The 22928-nt window shown below is 45.5% G+C and overlaps 1 protein-coding gene and 2 non-coding genes across 4 annotated transcripts in view; 1 reads left to right on the forward strand and 2 right to left on the reverse strand.

Annotated features, from left to right (window-relative positions):
* The window catches only part of LOC142885627 (contactin-associated protein-like 4), a 68104-nt gene that overhangs the window by 25154 nt on the left and 20022 nt on the right, over positions 1 to 22928 (forward strand). For both annotated transcript variants that reach the window (XM_076022285.1, XM_076022284.1), the window contains exons 3-11: positions 3236 to 3429; positions 8189 to 8336; positions 8863 to 9069; positions 11399 to 11568; positions 11653 to 11799; positions 13628 to 13901; positions 15344 to 15493; positions 15968 to 16142; positions 21209 to 21315. In XM_076022285.1, coding sequence (XP_075878400.1) covers positions 3236 to 3429; positions 8189 to 8336; positions 8863 to 9069; positions 11399 to 11568; positions 11653 to 11799; positions 13628 to 13901; positions 15344 to 15493; positions 15968 to 16142; positions 21209 to 21315 — 1572 coding nt within the window. The remainder of the gene's footprint in view (positions 1 to 3235; positions 3430 to 8188; positions 8337 to 8862; positions 9070 to 11398; positions 11569 to 11652; positions 11800 to 13627; positions 13902 to 15343; positions 15494 to 15967; positions 16143 to 21208; positions 21316 to 22928) is intronic.
* Positions 12566 to 12648, reverse strand: trnal-uaa (transfer RNA leucine (anticodon UAA)). Its single transcript has one exon. It is a non-coding gene; the product is annotated as a tRNA-Leu (tRNA).
* On the reverse strand, positions 20154 to 20238 carry trnal-uaa (transfer RNA leucine (anticodon UAA)). Its single transcript has one exon. It is a non-coding gene; the product is annotated as a tRNA-Leu (tRNA).

The raw sequence follows: 22928 nt of genomic DNA on the forward strand, positions 1-22928 counted from the left end.
TTTTTTTTTTTTTTTTGCACAGCTGAACTTTTCCTCTCAAGCTACCAGTGCTTGTTTTTCAGAGGCTCATTTCTGACTTTGAGCCAAAGATATGAGAGTAGAAATAGATCCAAGATGGACTCCATGGAAAATGTAATCAACAAAATATTTGCAAAGCTTTAAAAATAAAACACTTGTAACAACTAATTTTCATCCCAGAGCACTGTATTGTGGTTTGTTATATCTGTAAAAAAAAAAAAAAAGAAAAAAAGAAGCACACCAAACATATTGAGCCCTCTGTTTACAACCTCCTGCTATGACTTTGCTAGGCTGTGTTGGACGGAAGGAGACAAAAACAAAGGCAGACACAAAAGCAGGTAAAAATATGGTCACCAAGCTAGGAGAGTCATCAGTGGCCCTTTGTGACATATATATACAAAATATATCATTTCCAGACTGGTCTTTCATGTGTGGATTGTGTGACAAACAAACGTATTCTCCACTGTGACTACATTGAAAACAAAGCCTGTCACTGTCAGTTCACACAGCGGAAACACATCAGTTCTTTGGTGAAATTCAGCATCAAAGAAATTCCTCCGAAACTTTTCTCAAAGCTGGTAAATGTTTGATGTGCCAGTGCTACTTTCGATAAACAGCATCACCTTCAGTGCTGTGCTTCAGCACGCATCCCAAACTGGAGTAACTCTGTGGTCCAAAACATCATATTTGTCTTTTTTTTACACTCCCTGCCGCGTCCAAAAAAAAGCACTAGAATGGCAACAGGCGGACAAGAAATACTTGCACTATTTGTTCGGTCAATGATCTGTGTGCTAACACATCCTCTTCTCCCTCTGTCTCCTCTGGTGGTAATGGTTGTGTGTGTGTGTGTGTGTGTGTGTGTGTGTGTGTGTGTGTGTGTGTGTGTGTCTTGCCTGCCTGCCTGCCTGCCCAGTGGGACACCAGGCAGCCATCTCCTCCTCCTCCTCTTAAATGGTCCATCTGCCACTGGTGTTATAAAACGTTGCTTTTGACTGACAAAGCACTTTAACTTAATGCATACGAAGACGCACACAAACACATACACACACATTCATGCAGATAACATACACCCACACAGCGCCCAGCGCTGAGCTCGATTCCGACAGATCGACAAGTGCACGTTGCCCGTTAACGGTGTTTCGCCATCAGGTAGGACGTCATCAGCGTAACGTGGTGCCGCACTATTCGGACAGGAACCTGTTGGACTTTGGAATGGAAAACCACGCTGATCTCATCAACGTGTTTCGCTAAACTGCCCCCCCCCCCCCCCCGCCACCTCTTGTCGGACGATACAACCAATCGATGTGCTCTGCCGCTCCTTTGTTTTTTGAATCACAGCAAGGCTGCGGAGCTGCGGGAGGAGCTGCTGTGAAAGCGATCGATGGCTGGCACCGCAACTTTCCATTGATGACATTATACAAGCAAACGGAATCAAGACTTGCAAGAAGGCAATCTATAGATCGCGCCATTGCCTCTCGGTAATGCTGTGTTTGGGAAGAGATGCAAATAATCCGGCGTTGCGTGCAACCAATCGATGCGCAGCACCGCAACCCGCAACCTCTCATTGATGGTTTGTCTTTGTTATATCGCGACCGCTTGAGACAGGAAATCAGGCTCTGCACAGTCGAATCTGATGTAAAAATGCTTTTCGCAACCAATTAATCAAGCCCAATTTCTCAAGAGTGAGGTCAGATGTGCAAGTGTTGCATTTTTTTTCCATGAGAAACTCATAAATAAAATAAGGCACCCACCCAAATGATAAACATTTTCAAACCTCATGAACTGCCTTCTACCCGTTCAGCCCACGCTTGAATTTGACATCAACATGCGAGATAGATTTTAACACGTTAAGACATGCGTGTCAAGCTCAAAGTGTTACCAGTGGGTCAAATTTGATCCTCAAGGAACTCTTCTAACAGCCAAGTGCCTAAAATAGCAGCACTCGCCTCAGTCTTTGCTTGGCTTTATAAACACAGTTAATGATAAAGCCAACGATATTAAGTCGGTGCTGGAGGCACTTTTTTGGCCGGCTGGAGATGAAGAACACCATGCAGTTTGTTTTTATTAACATATAAGCAGTAGGGTAACCATATTTTGGGGTACTCAAATGATGCTCATAGTTTACCCAAAGATTTCACTACATTTAAAGGATGTTTCCTTTGTGTGAATATAAAATACTTTTTTCTTCATTACTTGAGTTTATTTTAGGAAATGGATGAAAAACCAGGACGTTTGGTCACCAGTTAATACTGTATATTAGCCTGCAGCTGCAAGTGCTAACATTTAATTAACCTTTTGCTGTGCTAACACAAGCCTTTAGCTAAAAACAACGCATCTGTAAAGTCTGTTTTTCCATGTTTGCTAATATTAGCCTGCAGCCATAACACGGTAAAGTGAAGGTTAGCGGCTAATATTTTAGCTAAAACAGTGCTAGTGCCTTTATTGCTCCTTGCCTAAATGAATTCTGCGTTCATGCCTTCCAGATCTTAGACTTTCGATTGGCATACATTGCTGTTTTTGTTTTATTTTATTCTATGTACCAAGCAACTGCCTCTAAATGGTAGACTTGTTTTTTGTTTAATGTGGTTGAAGCCATTGATGTTTGATCATGTGCCAGGAACGTCTGAAAAGTTGTGACATCTTTCTTTTACTCTTTCTTTTAAACAAGGGCAAACATGAAACAAATAGTGGCTTAGAATTATAGTTTCCCTCCTGCCAATCGTGTCCTGTTGTTACAATAAGACAAATAAACTCTGGTTCAGAAAAGGCTATTAAAAAGCTGCCTGTGGCAATCTGGCCATCACACTTCATAAATGAAATGTTAGGTGTGTTTGTGTGTGTGTGTGTGTGTGTGTGTGTGTGTGTGTGTGTGTGTGTGTGTGTGTGTGTGTGTGTGCACGCACTCACACACCTGCACTGTCTTGAAATGAAACCAATCATCTTTTCCAGCAGAACAAGAACAACAAAAAAAAGAAGAAACGCAACAGTGTTCAATAATGCGACTAAAATGGGTTTCAAAGTGTTGTGTATCTTTCAAGGGAGGAAAAGAAAGTGCGTTACTATTGCTCTAACATTATAATGAGATCAGGCAACGCTCAAAAGGTCGTGCAATTCATTTCTCGCCCACAAAGCAACAACTCAAAAGCTAATTACATCTTTAACTTTTGGCTTGACATTTAATAAATCCATTCCCCCCCCCCCCCCTCTGTTGCCACAGGAGCCGGAGGCTGGTCCCCTGTCACCTCGGACAGGTATCAGTGGCTGGAGGTCGACCTCGGCGAGCGCACCAAGATCTCCGCCGTGGCTACGCAGGGTCGCTACGGCAGCTCCGATTGGCTGACGTCCTACCTGCTGATGTTCAGCGACACGGGGCACAACTGGAAGCAGTACAGGAAGGAGGAGAGCAAAGGGGTGAGTCCTCCGATCCACAGTCATCTTCTGACTCTGTGTGAGTTCTGGAACATCACGTCATGTGAACTTCCTAAGTCAGTGCGTTTACATGCAGAGCTTAATCGGACTAAGCAATAATTCGGTTTTCTCGTCCAATCGGAGTTCTCACCTTGGTCCCCGTATACCTGCAGCTGAGAAATTCAAATTGTTGACAGGAACGTATCATCCTCCCAACACTAGGGGGTGGAGTGAGTCTTTTCAGCTGGTCAGCTGCTTTCGATTGACATATTAAATCACTATGATATGGAACGATAGTTCATAATGTACGTGTTACTTGCTTAGCAGATAAGCTGCACCCTATTTCTCGTGCTCATGGTTATTTTAAAAGGCAGACAAGAACGTCGTCTGCTGTTGGAGGGCTACAACAACACAATGTCTTCGATGCTACGCTTTGTGCCGTCGCTACGGACCCGAAACTCTCGTTCTTGTTGGATTCGGGATCGGAGCAGACTGGTGGGAGAGTTTGTGTACAGGTTTTGCAAAGGAACGGTGTCTTCAGTTACACACACGCTCATTAAAGTGCCGACCGTGGAGGAAGCTCGTGCCGCTGCACGCCGTTTCCAGCAGGATAACAGTGAAATTACCAAAATAAAAACAAATCAGAAAAAACATTTCTTTGGTGTGCTTTACAAAGTTAAAATTCTTCTAACTTACAAAAAATGTGAACGAAAAGGTAGAAATATAAATACGAACGAATACGTGTTTGTTCAGGGGTGCGCAAAGCCGGAGCCCTACATTTGCTGCGCTACCTTTATAAAAAGGTCTCCGTTGCGCGTTATTTTAATATGTCCATCTCTTTTAGAAGAGAAAGCATCGCCCCGGGTCTCATCCTCTCTCCAAATGTAAACATTCTTATTCACGTTTGCCAGGTTGTTTCCGCGCCGTCTGTTTTGTTAGACGACGTAGTTGTGCGGTCATGAGTCGCGAGAGCGAGGCGTGGCGCGTGCGCACTCGCATTGTCCAGTTAATAGTCCGACTAAGGCGTAATACATGGCAGAGAAATTCGAATTCTAATCGCGTTATCTGGGTGTCTCAATCGGAGTTCTCCGATTCCAATCGGAGTTCTCAAACTCCGATCATAATCGGAGTAAGGTGTTTACATGCGCGTGAGGACTAAGGCAATAATTCGAATTGCTCTAGTGCCATGTAAACGCACTGACTGATAGGAAATGCTTGGAATGTCCCCTGAGTTTTTTTTTTTTTTTTTTGTCATGTGTGAATGGTGCAGCGAGCCTGTGGAGGGTGATTGAGTCGGGATCAGGAGTTGGCAGCAGTGGGGCGTCTGTCCGTCGCCATGGCGACAGTTATTCTCCAGAGACAGCTGAGCGTAATGGGCAGCTCAGTGTTTTCATACCATCCACTCTCTTTGGAGAGAAGAGCTCTTCTCTTTCTCGGCCGTGATGGCAACTTGATTTGGAGTGGCACTTGGTGTTGAAGCGCTTGTGAATAGGAGCCGCTTTGATTCTGGGCCGTTGTGTAGAAATCACAGCCAATCTTCTTCTGTGTTTTCTTTACATTTTCAAAGTAGCTTCAAACAGTCTCTTCTCTACCCGCTGTCCCATTTTCATCTGAGTCCACAAATATTTTCAACCTGATTCTGTGGATGGATAGTTGAAAGGCTGAAATGGGAGCAAATCCCATCACAGAAACTGAAAATGTCCGAATTGGACTCGACAGCAGGTCACCCTCGGCACCAGACGCTCCACTGTGATAACACTTGATTAGAACATAAACGGACCAACTCATTCGGCTCCCACCATTTCTTGTGAGGCGCCCAGCTGAGCCGTGCGTCTGCATGGATGTTTCCAAGGTCGGGCTGATGATGGCAGCCTTTGACGAGTGATAATGGATTGGATTTATGTAGCACTTTTCCGGGCACTCAAGGCACTTTACATTGAACCCATTATTCATTCACAGCACACTGGTGGTGGTGAGCTACACGTGTAGCCACAGCTGCCCTGGGGCAGACTGACGGAAGCGTGGCAGCCAATCTGACCCACTGACCACCACCCAACATTCACTCACATTCGTATGAGGCAATGTGGGTTAAGTGTCTTGCCTAAGGACACAACTGCAGACTGGGATGAAGCAGGATTTGAACCGCCAACCTTTCAGTCGTTGGATAAACTGTTCTACCTCCTTAGCTACAGTTGTCCCCCCCCCCCCCAAGTCTCCCCCCGTCCGACTCTCCATCAATAATAAATGAGCAAGTGGAAGAGAGCTCCGCTGACAGCTGCCGACCTGAGCGAGACCAGCGTCGCTCTCCCCGCCGACCACTGGACCACTGGAGCGGATCGCTGTCGAGGTGACGGCTCTGTGAAATGCCGTTTTCAGCTTTTCTTCATTATCAGTTTAAAAAAATGGAAATCTCCATCTTCATCTCGTCAAGTTTCTGAACAATGATCGGAAAACTCAGGCGGCGGCGGCGGCGGCGGCGGCGGCGGCATCTTTGCCCGTCACCATCTGGCTGCCAGGTGCAGCAGAGATTTTCTTGGGGATTTTTTTGTTGATCCGCAGGCCCTTGAAACATTCTCATCCTAGAAGCATTTAGGTATTTAGTCAAACCAACAGCCGTTAAAATGTACAGAGAAAATTCAGTGAAAAAGCTTTGATTCTCTTTGACAATCAAAAAGACGAGGCGAGATGACACATCGGACCCCTCCCCCCCGCCCCCCTCCTGCCCTTGATCAATGTAGTTTAATTCTTTTTAGAAATGAAATAATAATCTGCTTTTTACCAAAAAATGAAAAATTAGAAAATCAGAAAACTTATTGGATGCCAGTACTTCGGAGTCAGCTGAGAGCTGCTTCGTACATCAGTCGCCCTCTCCGGCTTGAAGTGGCAATAACATAATCTCCCGCCGATGGATGAGTCTGCCACCTGATTGGTCGAGGCGGCGTGTCATCATTTGTTTCCCCTGTCACTTTGCGGTTTAGTGTGAAGTGACGTGACTGATTATTTTTCAATCCTGTTTTCTTTGCAAAGATGGAAAATAAAAGTTGTGCACTCCAGCAGCACATGAGGAAAAAATGTTTGAGGTGGGAGACAGAGCCACCCGCCAGCGTGGACGCCCCCTGGCTGCAAACCCTGTCGGAAGCAAGCCTTCTCTGTAAAGCCGGGTAATTTCTACATGGCACGAGGATCCGGTTAATCTCAGCGGCGGGAAAAAAAACCTCTCGGCTTAAGAACCGGACGACTCGCCGCTCGACACGAGCCGCTTTAAAGCTGCTGCTCGGTTTCCGTTGCTCACGCAGCAGAGAGTTGATCAAAGTGTCGCCGGATGAGGCGCAGCGCGCTAATCTTCGGCGTTCCGGCAGCAGGAGGAGCGGAAAAGTTCTCTGACTTTCACGACATTCCTTCTCGGCAACTTCAAGGCGGAGATGAAACGCTGTTCACGCTCTCTCTTGAACGTCTCCTGGCTCAAAAACACAGAATATTTGTGCTCCTAAAGAGTTTTTCACCACCAAAAGCAGGCAACTCAGCAGCACCAGTGCACCCGGAAGGCGAAGCCAGTGCAAATCAATGGAGATCTTTGTGTTTTCTTTACTCTCTTCTTTTTTTTTTAATCTGTGAAATGTCAATCCAAGTTTAAACTCTTTTACCTGGCTCTTTTATATCCGGAGGAGGAGCCTTGCACGATGAACAGAATCCCCACCAAAGGAAATCTCCACATCTCCACACAGCAGCATATTTAGAACTCTGTTAACAACCTACTGCTAAAACCAATGCTCTCTGTTGGACCTTCCCTATGTTTGGAACTGCACGAAAACAAGGTGGGCGGAGCCAACACCTGTTTTTTTTTTTTTTTTTTCTTGGGGGGGGGGGGGGGCAGTTTGTAACAAAGGGTCAATCTCCAGAACTACCGGTACTGTATTTATTTATTTGTTTGTCTGTTTTTTCATTCATAACTCAGACATCTTCAAAGGTGGAGCCAGCGGAAGGAGAAAATGATAAATGAGTGAAGGACTTGATTTCTGGTGTCTGGTTGGAGATTCTGAGTGGTTGTCTCCATAAAACACTGGTGCACTGAATCCTGCAGGATTTGAACTGCCAACTCTGGACCGGACTCACACATGTTACACAGTCTTTATGTGTCCGTCAGCATAAATTTGTCCCATTTATCAGACAAGATCATAGAAGGGGGGGAAATCATTGAATACACACACACACACACACACACACACACAATTATGACACTATTATAAGCTGCACACAAAACTCTCCTGTTATCAAAGCAGATCCAGCTCTGTTCTACCGTCATTACAGAGGAATTAATAAGTTAATTATGAGTCTTAGCTTTCCCTCGGCAGCGAGGGAGCCAGTTAACCTGCGTGTCAACTTGGAGGCAGCAATGTAATTAGGACAGATAGCCAGACGGCAGTGCTGGAGAGGAATGAGAGGAGGGATCCTGTCGGCCGCCTTCCCGCCATCTGAACACAGAGGCGGCGGTTCGTTCCCTCTGTACGTCCCGTCTGTTGCGGGGAAAAAAGATTTTGGATGTGCTCGTCATCTTGTTTGGTCATTTTGCAGCCAGTTGAGTTCAACTGACTCGTTTCAACAAACAAAAACAAACATTGACAGATTGTCTTCCTGTGACGGCTCAGGATAATGGCTTCTTCTGCTCTTTCACGCATTTCGAATGATTTTCTCTACAACTCTTCGTGTGCATGTTGCATTATGTCTACGTTGCATGTTTTCCGAATATTTTTCCTCCCTCCAGTTTTTCCCAGGCAACAGCAATGCCGACAGCGTGGTGCAGCACAAGCTGCAGCACCCGGCTGTGGCCCGCTTCCTGCGGCTCATCCCTTTGCACTGGAACCCCAACGGGAGGATCGGGCTGCGGCTGGAGGCCTACGGTTGTCCCTACAGTGAGTCATCGCCATGCTAGAGGAGCAAACTAGAAACCAGCACATGTAACCCTCTGTTTGCAGCCTCCTGCTAAAGCTGAAGCTTTGTTGGACCTTCCACGTGTTGAGACAACTCCTGGCTGGGGGTCTTGCGAGCTTAACCAACCTGAGACCTTTTTGTTGTCCTTTGTGACGTCACAAAGGTGCTGGTTTCCAGAACAATTTGTTTTTGAAACACAATACAACAATACAAAGTGAAAGAATAGGCAGGATTTTTGGGAAGTTGGCAGAAAATGTAAAAATAAAACATGATTAATGTTTGATCTTGAATAAAAAAGAATAATGCATATAATAAGAAACTAATTATTTACAATATTTGCATTCAGTCCACAAATTGCCACCTTACCTTACCAGGACTTCAGCTCTTTTTAGATGCAACAACACTTCATGAATTTAGTTCCATGTCTTTACAATCAGTCAATACTTTGTATCATATGGTCTTAAAAAACATGACTTCTTGTCCTGCGGCTGTCTCTGGGTCCCTCAGCCTCTGACGTGGTGAGCCTGGACGGCAGCAGCAGCCTGGTGTACAGGTGGAGTCCCGGCACCCAGCGGACGACCAGAGACGTGCTGTTGCTAAAGTTTAAAAGCCTGAGGAATTCTGGGACGCTGCTGCACGCGGAGGGCGAGAGAGGACTGGGCTTCAGCCTGGAGCTGGAGAGAGGAAAGCTGCAGCTGCTGCTCCACACGCAAGGTCGTTCACATCGACTCTGCCACCTCAGAATATACTGTAGGCCTTAAAGATATCAAAAAATAAAAAATAAAAAAAATACGAAAAGCACCTGGCAGCAGCTGGAGATAGAATGAGACGCTGCTGGTTGGCTGAAGCTCGCTGGAATATAACAACGTGCACATGGCCGCCTGATTGGTTTAAATCTTGGCAGGCGCTCTGCTGAATCTCTGGTTACAGCTGTGATGGATGTTTGCTGTCCTGTGTAGCATGTGTTAAGGGTGGGTGTGTGTGTGTGTATGTGTGTGTGTGTGAATGTGCGTGTGTGTGTGCGTTTGTGTGCCTGCATGTGTGTGTGTGTGTGTGTGTGCGTGTGTGTGTGCGTTTGTGTGCCTGCGTGTGTGAGCAAGTCAAACCTGAGGTTGTCAGGGTGCCCTGCTGATTCATCACCATATGGCTCACCTCTCTCATCCCATCTGGCATCTTGCCCATCCATCCTTCCATCCATCCATCCTTCCATCCATCCATCCATCTCCACAGTTAATTTTTCTCCCACAAAACAAAGAGTTGCTTCCTCTTAAACCATGGTCTTCTCGTCAGAATCACTTCTCCCTCGATTCCACACATCACTCTTTCTTCATTAAAACTGACATCATGAACACTTCAATGATCATTTATCAGACACGGGCGGCTTCACTCTCAGCTAATTTAAGGTAGAGGCACAGTATGTTGTGGGGATGAAAACGACTCTGGGCTGATTCCTTCAAAAGGAATTTAAAGTTGTCTTTCCCGGAGAAATGAGGTGATTCTCTGTAGACTTCTTGCTCTTTGTCCTCATCTACTCCTCTTGTTTTCCTGCACGGCCCCAACCTGAGGTCGTCCTACTTTTTTTTTTCTTGTTCAGTCTTTTCCTCTCTAGATACGCTGCCGCTGCTCTCTGGCCTTCTAATTTACTTCTCTCCTTCTCGTTTGGGGCTCTGACTCTCATTATTTCCGTCTCTTTGCTTTAATTCTCCCCTCTGTTCCCTCCCGGTCCTTGCTCCCCCTCATCCTCCTCTTCATCCGTGGCCTTCTTCGGGTTTGCTCACCGTGTAATTCAGGGCAGCGGGCCGTGCGCACTGACCCTGAGCTTGTGAACGGGCGTCGCTCTGCTCTGTTTACAGCGTTGCGGGAACGAGCCGCCTCATTGGCTGGCGACGCTGCGCTTTACGAGGCAACGTTTCTGCGTGACCTGCTTCTCTGATGCCTCTCTTTATATTTTCATGATGTTTTGATACATTTAGCATCACCTGTGTTTGTGTGTGTGTGTGTGTGTGTGTGTGTGTGAAAATACAGGCCCGATAACACAGACTTTAGCAGAACTGCTCACATTGATTAATACTTGCAGACTCTTGCCCCGAGGCCCTCTGACCTCTTCGCAGCCTCGAGCGTCACTCCGGCTCATCTGCCGCTCATTAATGTGGCTAATGTGTGCTCTTGCTTCCATCAAGGAATAAATATTTAGTGTAGGCTCATCACAAGTCCGAGCGGGGTCTCAGATGTCATTCATAATTCATAATGTTTGGGAGGAGGGTCACTGGGAAAAAAAAGAGGAAAGCCCATCCCTCTGTAGTGACCATGTTAAGATTGGAAATAAATAAAAAAGAGGATCTTTGCTAATGACAGTTGGTTTTGTTGAACCCACAATGGTGCCTCCTCCATCTTTCAAATCAGCCTGTGATTCATGAACGAAAACATGCTCAACAACCTGTTTTTTTGTTGTTTTATCCTCAGTCTTGACGCATCATTTCAACTCTCTGTCTGCTGATGAAGTTGTCCCAACAATCAAAGTGACAGATGTAAATTTGTCCATCATCATCATCATCATCATCATCATCATCATCATCATCATCATCCTCTTCTTCTTCTTCTTTCCAGCCCTCTGTGTTCCTCTCTTTGATGTCTCAATTGTCTTCCCCTAAAGAGCTTCCAATGCATTTTTAATGTCTGTCTGCATTCAGCATCCTCTCTCTCTCCACAAACGCAAAGTTTTCATCTCGCCACTCTGGGAGACGCAGAAAACAGATCCAATAATTTGGACTCACAGCCGCTCATCTATCATTAATGAAGCCGCACTTTGTTTCCTTTGTGATTTTGTCCAAAGAGGGACTGTCAAATGTTTGGCTTTGCTGTTCAAACGGTGCTACGATTGAGACTGGAGGCGGCGGCCTCAGCGTGCCCCTCCCTCCGGGACGCTGACAAAAGAGAATATTCATTATGATTACGTAGTTTGTTAGTTGCACGGTGTTTGCTTCACCCTCATCACCTGCTCAGATGACTCATAGCTCTGCCATTTCTTCTCCTTTTGCTCCAGGCAGGACCTCTGAACCCCGGCGTGTTGCATCTCTTGGCAGCTTGCTGGACGACCAGCACTGGCACCATTTAGCTGCGGAGCGACGCGGCTCTCACCTCAACCTCACCGTGGACAAGCACACCGAGAGGGTTGTGATCCCTGCAGAGTTCATCCACTGGGAGGTTCAGCAGGTGGGGAAACTGCTCTGAGAAAAGCTACTGGCCATCCAATGTGCTTGGCACCCTTTGTGTTCACGTGTGTGTTTCTGTATCTAGATGAGTGTGGGCTCAGTCCAGAGCGTCGGCGCTCACAGGCCACCCGCCTCCAGGAGAAACTTCAGCGGCTGCTTGGAAAACCTGCTGTACAACAGCCACAGCCTGATCCAGCTGGCCAAGCACAAAGATCTCCAAGTTACAGCCGTGGTAAGCCGACAAGCAGCTCCACAGTGTGTGTGTGTGTCTGTGCGTGTCTGTGCGTGTCTGTGCGTGCTCGCCTGAGGCAGGGCGAGGGCACGGCACTAAGATGAGTTCAACCCCCTGTGTGTATGTGTGTTATGAAGTGCTGACACGTGAGGAAATCCCCCCCCCCCCTCCCTCCACACACACACACACACAATGTGCTGACGGCAATAAACAAACAAGATAAGCTGCAGCCGAACACTGGAGGGTCCGACCGTCTGGATCGGCTGTTGCTGTGTCCAAGAACCCAATATTGAAGCACAAAGGGTTAATTTTTAGGTGAAGTGAAGGTGAAGGGCTGCGGTACTATTTATGTGAGGTTGACAGTGCTTGACGTATGCTTCATGAAACCGCTAAGAGCCCAAATTTCTTTGCTGGCATCCTGCAGCAATCATGAGAATAACTCAGTGGGAGTAAACATCGCTGATGTGATGCAGTGTGTAATACATTCACACTCAGTGCCAATACTAGACCCCAGGGACCAACAAAGTGCAAATAAAGCACTCTGGACTTTGGATTGTTGGGGAAAACACACAGTGGCACACACTGAACACCAAGTACTGGACCAAGTGTGTGTCATGAATTTTTAAGTTGTGTACAAGTAGCAGCTTGGACACAACTGCTACTTGTGTCCAAGCTGCTTTCAATATTTTCTGTATGAACACAGAAAAATATTGAAAGCTCCACCCAGAAGTCACCGTTCAGATGTTAGAGTTAGATGCTTTCATTGTACCAGGAGTGGGGTTCGAACCCACGAGGACATGCGTCCATTGGATCTTAAGTCCAACGCCTTAACCACTCGGCCATCCTGGTGCTGTTTGAGCTGCTGTGCGTTGACCCAGAGGTTCTCTAGAGACTGACTGGCCAGCAGGGACCCCCAAACTAGGTCACAAAAAACATTGAAGATGATGTTGTTTGTCAACATGAAATGGAGCCCTAAAATCCCTTAGAAACATGCCCATGCAAAATGCAAGACCCTTGCTAAGTTCTTATATAAGAACCGTTCTTTGCGTAGGAAAACCAAATGACTTTCATTGTACTGTGAGTATAATCTTTTATTAATGCATTTATGGGCAGTATATTAAACTTTTACCAATATAAAAATTATAAATCAGGCCAAATTTCACACAGTGGACCTTTCCATTCTCTCTGATTTGATTTTATTGAGTTTAGTGAAATCTTGGAATCAGGATATAGTGTGACCATAAAACCAACCTCAATGCTTCAACTAGTGGGTGACTTAGTGATGATTCCACTAATCTTTATACGCAGTCAATGGTCACAGGTGGAGCATGATGACTTCTCTGCTTTAGGCAAGTGAAGAAGATCCACCCACAAACCACAAGAGAGTTGAGCTTTACTTATAGAGCTCCATTAAAGGCTTTCAGATGGCTCCTGTGAATCATCACACTGATATTTCCAGCAGAGCGCCCACTGTAACACACGTAATGCTGCCGTAGCCTCGTTCGCACAGCTATAGCTGGAAACATTTGCAACAACAACAGCAGAGATGTTGGGATATGGCAGCACGGGACTTTTCCCAGAGCTCTCTACACTTCCAGCCCTTATCTTGTTTACCTTCTGCCTGAATGAGCGTCCTGGTTTGCTCAGGTCAAGTCTGGCTGCGACCTTTATGCTAATACCTCTAATGTCCTCTTTAAGGAGAGTTGCTGATGAGATGGTTGCGACAGAGGTCACATCGACACGCCCTCTGCAAGGGATTAATATTCATGTTTTATGTTGTATTATCACTCCAGTAATCAATTTTCCTTTCCCTTTGCATCTATCTCAGGGCAACGTGACCTTCTCCTGCACCGAGCCGCTCGCCGTCGCCGCCACCTTCCCCGGCCCCGACAGTTTCCTCCAGCTGCCCGGCACAGTGGCGGGCGCGGCGTCCTCGGGAGGGACGGCCATCGGCTTCCAGTTCAGGACGTGGAACAAGGCGGGGCTTCTGCTCACCTTCTCTCTGCCACAGCAAGGGGGCGTGGCTTGGCTGCACCTGAGCGAGGCCAGACTGAGACTGCAGATCCACAAAGCTGGCAGGTCGCTGCTGGAGCTCAGTGCAGGTCAGACCCTCAGATCTGTTTTACCAACTCAGTCTCATCAGAGATGACACCTGCAATTCCTACAAGTCGTGCCAACATTTTAAAGGTCCCACATTTTACATTTTTTTCAGATTTACTTGTCAATATGGACTAAAGTGGAGCCGTCACGCATTGCTAAGCATCCAGTAACACCTTGTAGATGAAGTCGAGGCAACTGGACTGGTTTTGCTGTCTTAAAAATGTTTTGCCGCTCATCCAAAAGGCTTCTTCAGTTCTTGAAAGTTGGTGTGAGATTCCCAGGCAGTTAATCACCAAGGTGAATAATTTGGTAGAGGACCAAAAGGAAGGCCTTTCTCCTGCAAATGTAAATGTACAGGGGAATCCTGTCCTGAAACCTGTCCAGTGCTTCAACTTTATCTTCACTCACTGATAATCTTAACAGACCAATTAATCATCTAGAAAAACATTTCTAGAACCCCAGGTAACATGCATGTTCAGCCCTTTGCCATCTGCCAACTGCTAAAACTGATGCTTTGGAGATCCTTCCAAATATTTGGATGGGGACAAAAACAAGGCGTCCTCAGAGGGTGGAGTCAACACATGGCTGGGGGTGTGGTCACTAACCTGGGAGAAGTGTGAGTGAGGTATCGGTGTATTTTTTGTGACATCACCAAGGGTTGATTTCCTGAGCTGTATGTTTGAGCCAAATCCCTCTGAAAGCACGGAGCAAGCAGAACATTTTTCTAATTTCCAGGGAGTTTATTGACAGCATAGACGCTGATGATTGTTAAACATTGTACAACACTGGTGAAGTCAATTTGCATAAAACAGAACTTTTGTGTTGAGGGATTAATTTTAGGGGAAAAACATAACAAAAAAAACAAACAAACTGAGTTCTGATCGGAAAAAAACGGGTGCATTCAGGCTTTAATAAATATATACTCGCACAATTTCATAAACCGAGCTGTGATTTCTTTTTTTCTTTTTTTTTTCTATTACGGCATTAGATGCACACAGTCACATTCACACAAGCGGCAGATGAGCCCAGTGAGACCAACAGGAAGTGCTGTGGGGTCAAGGTGTCAAGCCAGAAGCAGAAATGAGAAGATAATTAGATATTGATCTAATCTCAACTCCTGCGAGCATACAGAGTCCCAGAACGGCAGCTACTTGTTGCAGGTTAATTACACATCGGAGGCAGGAAGTACAGAGGACACGTGTGTAATCATACACTCCACTGCTCGTCATAATTTTCCTCTCTATTCGTACTTTACCGCCCAGCAGCAATTTTTATTTATTTTTTATTTTTTTTACCCCTGTACCGATTTGTTGTTCTTGTCCAGATCGCCAATATTCTGCCAAAGATGTTACCTCAGTGAAGGAGTCAAGCTCTTTGTCCCCTTTTTGGAGACATTTTTCCTTTTTCATTTTAGATGTTTATTTGATCGCTTCCCCTCCCCCAGGTTCTGCTCTGAACGATGGCCAGTGGCACACGGTGGAGCTCCACTCCAGACGTGGTCGTCTCAGCATCGCAGTGGACCAAGAGGAGCGAGGCAGCGCTCAGGCCAGCCACTCCTTCCCTGTCGCCGCAGAGAGTCGCCTCTACTTTGGAGGTGAGAGCGGAAAGCGAGTGCCAGAAGTAAATTGGGAGAGAGTTTTCATTTTGATTTTCCTCTTGCTTGTGTTTGGGCAAGTAAAGTGTTTGTAGTCAAATTCTACGTACCACATGCAACTTTTTTTCAAGCAGGTCTAAATGCTAACATTCAACATCTGTTAAAAGCAGATGGAATCAGAGAGCCAGCAAAAAATCCTCTAGAAAACCCAAATTGGAATGAGATTTGGTGTAAATCCAAACAGTTTTAAATGAAAGTTGCCGCGAGACAGAGGAGTTTGATGCCCCCAAACGATGCCACCGGTAGGTGACCTGCAGTCGTAGTTTTGCTTCATGTTCGAATGCCACCGCCACACTGCCTGCCTTCATGTGTGTCACGTGACTCAGGTTCCCAAGCCGACTGAAACTGTCAGCATAATTCCAGAGGAAGGCTGGTGATGCAGGGTTCCGTTCTGCTTTTTCTCCACCACCTCAGGCTGCCCTGCCGAAGATGACAGCCGGTCAGAGTGCAGGAACCCCTTCAACGTCTTTCAGGGCTGCATGCGTCTCATCGCTGTGGACGGCGAGCGTGTGGACCTGATCCAGGTGCAGCGGAAGCAGCTGGGAAACCACAGCAGCCTGCAGATCGACATGTGCGGCATCATCGACAGGTCAGTTTAAAGGAGGGGAGATTTTGAGGATGTGACGGTCATGGTGCCAAAAGATTTTTTTCTGCTACATCTCAAGTGGATAATGTTGGCCGTAAGGTTGAAACACCATTTGCACATGTAACCGACACTGTTTACCAGGAGTGGGGTGTGAACCCACAATGACATGAGCTCATTGAAATTTAAGTCCAACGCCTTAACCACTTGGCCATCCTGCTGGTGGATGGAGCATTTCTTGTTTGGTCGGTAATGGTGTGCAACAGCAGATTTGGAGTTGGAACACAGGACAATCACTTCTGTCAGCTACTGAAACTAAAGGCTTGGTTTGTCCATGTCGAATCACGCCCATTGGTAAGACAGCATGTTGTAAAATAACAATGTGACTGCAGCCTTACAACATGTATTTTCGCCTGTGAAACCTCTATGAATCATCTTTGGACCTTAAAAGCTCAAAGGCCGGGTGCCTTCATTGATGTTGGCATAGAAATTATGATTCTCCTTCATCTGAATCTGGTCAATATGAAGCGACGCCCGTCTAACCGGTAAATGCAGTTTGGTCATGAGTCATGAGGTGATGTGCTCACCGGATCACGAGCCCAAAACCTGAACCTCTCAGCCATTCAAGGGTTTTCAAACCCCTTTCAAGAGCACTTGAAGATTTAGTTGAGGCAACTGTACTAGTTTACTATCTTGACAACGTTTCACCTCTCATCCTAAGGCAAGTTGCATTGTCATGAGAGGACGTTGGTCAGGCACCCAAAGCTAGATTCTCCTCTACCAGGCCGGCCAGTCGATGGCACTAAGTTGATGGCACAATTCTCATTTTCCATGTTGCGAGTCAGTGAATCATGAAACTGACTGATGAGAGTAATTAACATGGATCACTACGATGCCATCAGTCAAGTTATTGAATTTTAGCATCGTGTGAATGATGTTTATGTGTGTGTCGAAGGGTGAAACAAAGGAGGTGCGGTCCTGTCAAACAGGAGCACAATTTATATGACATTTGGACCAATTATAAACTCATTAATTCTGTCCGCACAGCAGTAGCTCACACACACACACTCACACGCACACTATCACACACAGTGGACACATCTACCAATGCAGAGAGAATCAGCGTCTCTAATGAAAACATTCACGGCTGCAGCCGCACAAATCAAGTCGTCGGGCAGAGTGGAGCTCCAACATGGATCCCATTGGAGCAAAACTACAAAGAAAAAAACATGTCCAGGAGCAAAAGGGAGCAGACTCCAGCGTAGGCTGTCTCTTTGTAATCCCACTGATTGGATTTCAGGCCTGTGGGAGACATTGTACAGTAGATTTAGGTGGAGAAAATAGACTCTCCCACACGTTTCGTCTGGTGAGGTGCTTATACCTCAGAGCAGGTTATTATGGTTTCCTGGCTGTGTGCGCGCGTGTGTGTGTGTGTGCGTGCGCGTGCGTGTGTGTGTGTGCGTGCGTGCGCGTGCGTGTGTGCATGTGTGTGCTTTATGACTGTTGCCAGTAGCAAAGAATGTTATTAGGCAGAGCAAACACTCCATTAGAGCCACAAATGGGGTTCGCAGCCAAAAGCAGCTTTCGGCATTAGCAGGTAAGACAACACACCGCGTGCAATAGGGAGTGATAGATGGCGCCGCTGCACCGAGAACCTTTTCATTTTCTTTCGTCAATGTAGCAGCGCACTGACCCAGCCTCCCTTGCTTGACTTCCTGCAGGTGCTGTCGCCGTCACCTCCCGCTTCCTCTTCACCTCTCCTAACGTGATTTGTTTGAGTCGAGAAAGCTCAAAGCGAGTTAAAATAAAATGTCTCATTAATTGCGCGATCACTTTTTTCCTACATGTGGCTTAGTTTTTTCTCCAAAACACAAACCAAACTTTAGGACACTGCAACCAGAGCTTTGGAAAGACTCTTTCCGGTTGGATGATTTTCAGAAAAATCGACTTGTTGTTTGTGTTTATTCAGGCAATTTCTTTTTTTTCTTTTTTTTTTGTTGCTAGTTTGATTATTTATGAGTGCAATGTTTCTCTGGGTGACTTCATCTCCTAAAGGAGAAGCAGATAAATTGCCACCAGAATTATAGCAGTTCTAGTTTTGAATCTTTACACCAGGAAGTTTTACCCTCTCACTACACTGCAGGACCAGAAGCTTCTGATGGCATTCTCTGCTGTTTTGTTAACTTTCTGTTCCAGTTTTCCGACTTCTGATTTGTCAGCATGTTCTTGTGGCGCCTCGTCTTTGCTCGGAATGCCCCTGACATCAGCTGACAGCCTGCATTTGTGGTTGCATGTAGACAAGATTATTTTAAAATAGCTTTTTTTCTCTTTACTAAAATCTATAAAAAATTTCAAAGGGACAAGACTTTAATCTGGAAAAATCGCCCCACTTAGGATGATTATGCTGTTTTAAAACTCCTATCAACCTGACATTTTTCTCAGAGTGCAAGAGTTTTAATTAGACATCTGGTCTCTGTGTGGTTTCGGAGGGACGTGAGCACATGGTCGTTGTTGTTGTAAGTAGGATTTATTATGTTCTCTGCTCCAAGGTCGAGCGGTTAAAGTGAAGCAGATGTTAGTCTGGATTAATATTCAACAACAATTTATTGTTAAGGCATGCTAACAAGCCGACTTTGGATCAGAGGAGCATTGAGGTGAATGGGAAATTTCATTGACGCGCTGCTGAGTCAGAGGCTGCAGACTCTGTTCAGCACACCTGCCTGGTTTGTTTTTCTGTTTGTTTGTTTTTCAGACACCCTGGCTTTAGAAATGCAAAACAGACATTTCTCAATTTTATGAACAAGAAGGCAATGCACCAAATATCCAAATATCGCCACAAGGCAGAGTCATTGTGATAATAAAATTAGCAACTCTTGTGTACTTTATGATTTGTGATCTTGTTTTTGAGTTATGGAAAAAGCTGCACGATGATAAATATTTAGCTTTTTTTTTTCCCCTCAGCAAGATTTATGAGCCACAATGTCTGCAGCTGAACATTTAGATTTAAAGACCGTCCATCATGAAAAGCTCCCATCTGAAAACAGTAGTTTTCCAGAGATCAAACAATGAGTTTGTCTGATTAATTAATCATGCAAAGCTGCTACACTGGGATGAAAAACGAAGATGCGATGGATAAATTGTTCAGCCTTTCAAGTATTAAAGATGTTGTCTTCAAAAGTGTGGCTGTATATATAATTTGGTTGCCCAGCAGCGAACGAGGCCCTCGCAGTATACAGGGAGGGCAGCTGGTGTAACAAGCAGCGTTCCTCCATCAGTTGCACTTGCAGAGAATGTTGGTCTCTCAGCAGCAGCAGCAGCAGCAGCAGCACAGGAGGTTTTTGCTGTTGTCTGCTTCTGTCCTCAGCAGCCTCCCACAACATGCTGCTTGTACAGAGGATCCCAGGCCGGCAAATACAAAAGCAATGCAGTTTTCATGAGTTTCATTACCCCTAAATCTCCTTCACACATTAAGGCGAGGAACAGAAGGGGTCAGCACATGATTTAAAACATCTGCTCGGCAAAGAGAGTTCCATGCAACGGACTTAGTCTGCGAACACAAGCTGTTGAATGCAGCACCAGAGTAAGAGTAATGACTTGGAAGAAATGCAATCAGAGGCACGGTTAAAAAAAAATTCCAAGGGAAGGGATGAAGTCGTTGCTTTGTTGCAGCCAGGCATTTAGTCCTCCTATCAGAGTTTTTCTTTTGGCAGTAAAAAGAGCAGATTTGTCTCCAAATTTTCAAGATGCCAGATTAAGCAAATCGTTTTTTTTTTTTAATTTGCTGTTGCTGTGTCTTTAAAAACAAACGTGCAAAGCAAAAGCAAAGAAACTATTTTCTCATTTTGACTCCAATAATCTTGAAGTTTTCCCATGCTTTGTTTAATAAAAAAGATAAATGAAAACGTCATTGTTGCTTCCATGCAGGTGATCTAACAAGTAGACCCTTCATCACACTTCTGGCATTGAAAGTATGTGTAACCAAAGTATGAGAGCTCCCGTTAATCCGTGTGAGAAGTTTACCAGGAGTGGGGTTCGAACCCACGAGGACACACACATCCATTGGATCTTAAGTCCAACGCCTTCACCACTCGGCCATCCTGGTAATAATGCCTCAACTCCACCAGACTGACTATTCCAAATAGTCTGAATGTGATCATGATAAATCTGAAGCTCTGTGAGGGACCTGGAACCTACATTCTACCAGCAACCAGTTTGGACCCAAAAGGACATTCAGCCCTTTTGATCTTGACTCCAACACCTTGACTGCTCAGCCATTGAAGGGTGTAGGACCTATTTTAAACTAACTTTCAGCAGACAAAGGTGTTCAGGTGAAATGACATGGCAGGTTGGATTGTACAGCAGCGACAGCCAGCAACATTAATAATGAATGAGGCATTGATATTTCATGAATAGTATTGAAATGAAATGTCTGTATTCTAAAGTAAAAACACCCTATGATGAAAAACTAACTTTTTCAGCCCTTTAATATGTCTTTTACTGATACTGGCACGCCAACTAACACATCAAGTGAGAAAAATGACAAGTTGTGCATTTCCAGAAGAAGCGCTATCTTTTTCTGCGATACTATGGAGAAATGGGATTTTTGCGTGAGAAGTCGACCTGATTGTCATTGTAACACCTCTGCAGACTTATCTACATTTTAAATGTGGGTGAGGTGTCACCGCATGACAGCTAGTGGCCAAATAGCTAGCTGTAGCAGTGATTGGCTCGCCAATCACACAGGAGTGTTGTTGTGTCCAAGGCGGAGCCACAGATTGTGCAGGTAGTGGAGGGGGGAAGAGCCAAAAACAGGCTGAGTGAGAGAAGCGCTGGTTTCGTGAGGCCTGCACAGCTCAAACCAATCAACGCTTCTTTCATGTTGGAAGTAGACCTCCAATATCAAAGAGGATCCCTTTAAAGCAACACTGCTTCTGGTAGCCAGTGGATTTTCACAACTTTGTTGCCTCAATGTACCTTAGAAGAAAAGCCAACATTACAATCCTCGGAGTTCACACAGCCACGATTCTCCTTGAGAAACTCTGATTGCTCCTTCCTGTCTTTGCTGCTCCCAGGTGCTCTCCCAGCCGCTGTGAACACGGCGGCCGCTGCTCTCAGTCCTGGACCGGCTTCCACTGCAACTGCTCGGGGAGCGGCTACAGCGGCGCCACCTGCCACAGCTGTAAGTCAACCCGTTGAAGTCAAAAGGCCGCCGCTGCCTCGCGCTGTCTCGGCTCACAGTCCTGAATGAATCTGGAACGTTGTGTTGTTTCAAATGTTTTTATGAAAGGAAAACCAAGTGGTATGGTACAGGGCACTTTTGTTCATTATGGAAAACATAATGAACCCCTTCAAAAAAGAGAAAAAACTCCACGAGATTTTACTCCAAAAAGCCACTGCCCACCTCCCCTACATATACATAAGGTGTCTGTCAACTTGTTGTTTTCAGTGTCGGCACCTCTTTCCCATTTCCAACACGTCAAAATTAGTTTCTTAGCTGTGATCAATCCGCGTGATGAAGTGTTAACGCAATATTTCACACCGTTTTCTACAACGTCTTTGAAATGATTTTCTATTCCATCTCACCTTCCTTGAGTTTCACAGAGGGGCTGAGTTAGACCAGTGCAGTTGAAGCCTGCAGTGATAATGAGCCTCAGCAGAAGAAAATAACCAGCCTCCGTATTCCATGTAAGAATGCCCCATTGTTTGGAAATGGCAATGCTTTCAACCACACTGTCCACTGTAGCATGCAGAGTATCAGCCATTGATGTCGCTCCTGCCTGGGAGGCTATAGTGGATGTTTTGGCGGGAAACGCAATGTTAACAACAGCATTTTGAACCTAATTGTTCTCCTCGATACTGGGAGGACACCACACACGCACACTGTGGGAACTAGATGGATTTCCTCCCCGCTGTGAATCCTCAGATGGAGGAGATGTTTCCCTTCAAAGGCATTTAAAGTAAGTTCTCAGCATTTGCTAGTTGCACAAGATGTTGAGTAGTCTGCCGTGCATTGGAGGTTTTGATTTGTTTTAGTGCAAGAGTAGAATAAGTTTGTCAACCTTTCCGTTCTTTTTCCTTATTTCATCACACTACATCGCACATTATTCATGGTGGGGTTTTTTTTTCACTTCAAATGCATTATGGATCAGCCTGTTATAGATGCTTTTTTTCCTACAGCAGAGCAGAAGTTGGAGCGCAAGTGCAAAACATTAAGTTGTAAATTTGGATAGAGTGGTGGAAATTTGTACATTTCAGACGATGAACTACTTTTTATTTTCATTTGCTCTTTCAATTTCGTGTTGGGGCGAGGCAGCAAAGGCACAAAAAATAAAATGGACCCGCAGCGTTAAAATAATATTAACGGAGCGAGAAAAGGGAGGATCATAAAAACAGACAAATTGAGCGAGGTTTTTTTTTGTGTGTTTTTTCTTACTGGCGACTGCGTTTTCCTCGTTGCCTCTCACAGGCGGGAGGTTTTTTGGTGGAGCGCAGAACAAGTTTCACCTCTGCCCCACTTTTCAGGCTCAGCAATTACAGCATCTTGTGCTTCCGTTTCTCGCTGCAGCTGCTGCAAATTGTTCGTAATAGCGTCTTTTATGTTGGCCTTTGGACGAGGAGGGTGTATATATTATTTCTTTTGAATAAGTAAATAGAGCAGTTTTCAGGCTCACTTTACCTTCTTGTGTGTGACTGCGCAAAGCAAAGACCCAGTCGTGACAAAACTGGCCATTAATGAACGATTAAAATGGTCACAAGTGAGATTCGCGGCATCCCACATGGCTCCCGGCTCAT

The sequence above is a fragment of the Nelusetta ayraudi genome, unplaced genomic scaffold (genome assembly GCF_046127955.1).
Source record: "Nelusetta ayraudi isolate G7.1 ecotype Tasmania unplaced genomic scaffold, CSIRO-AGI_Nayr_v1 ptg000011l, whole genome shotgun sequence".
In the NCBI taxonomy this organism is placed as follows: domain Eukaryota; kingdom Metazoa; phylum Chordata; class Actinopteri; order Tetraodontiformes; family Monacanthidae; genus Nelusetta; species Nelusetta ayraudi.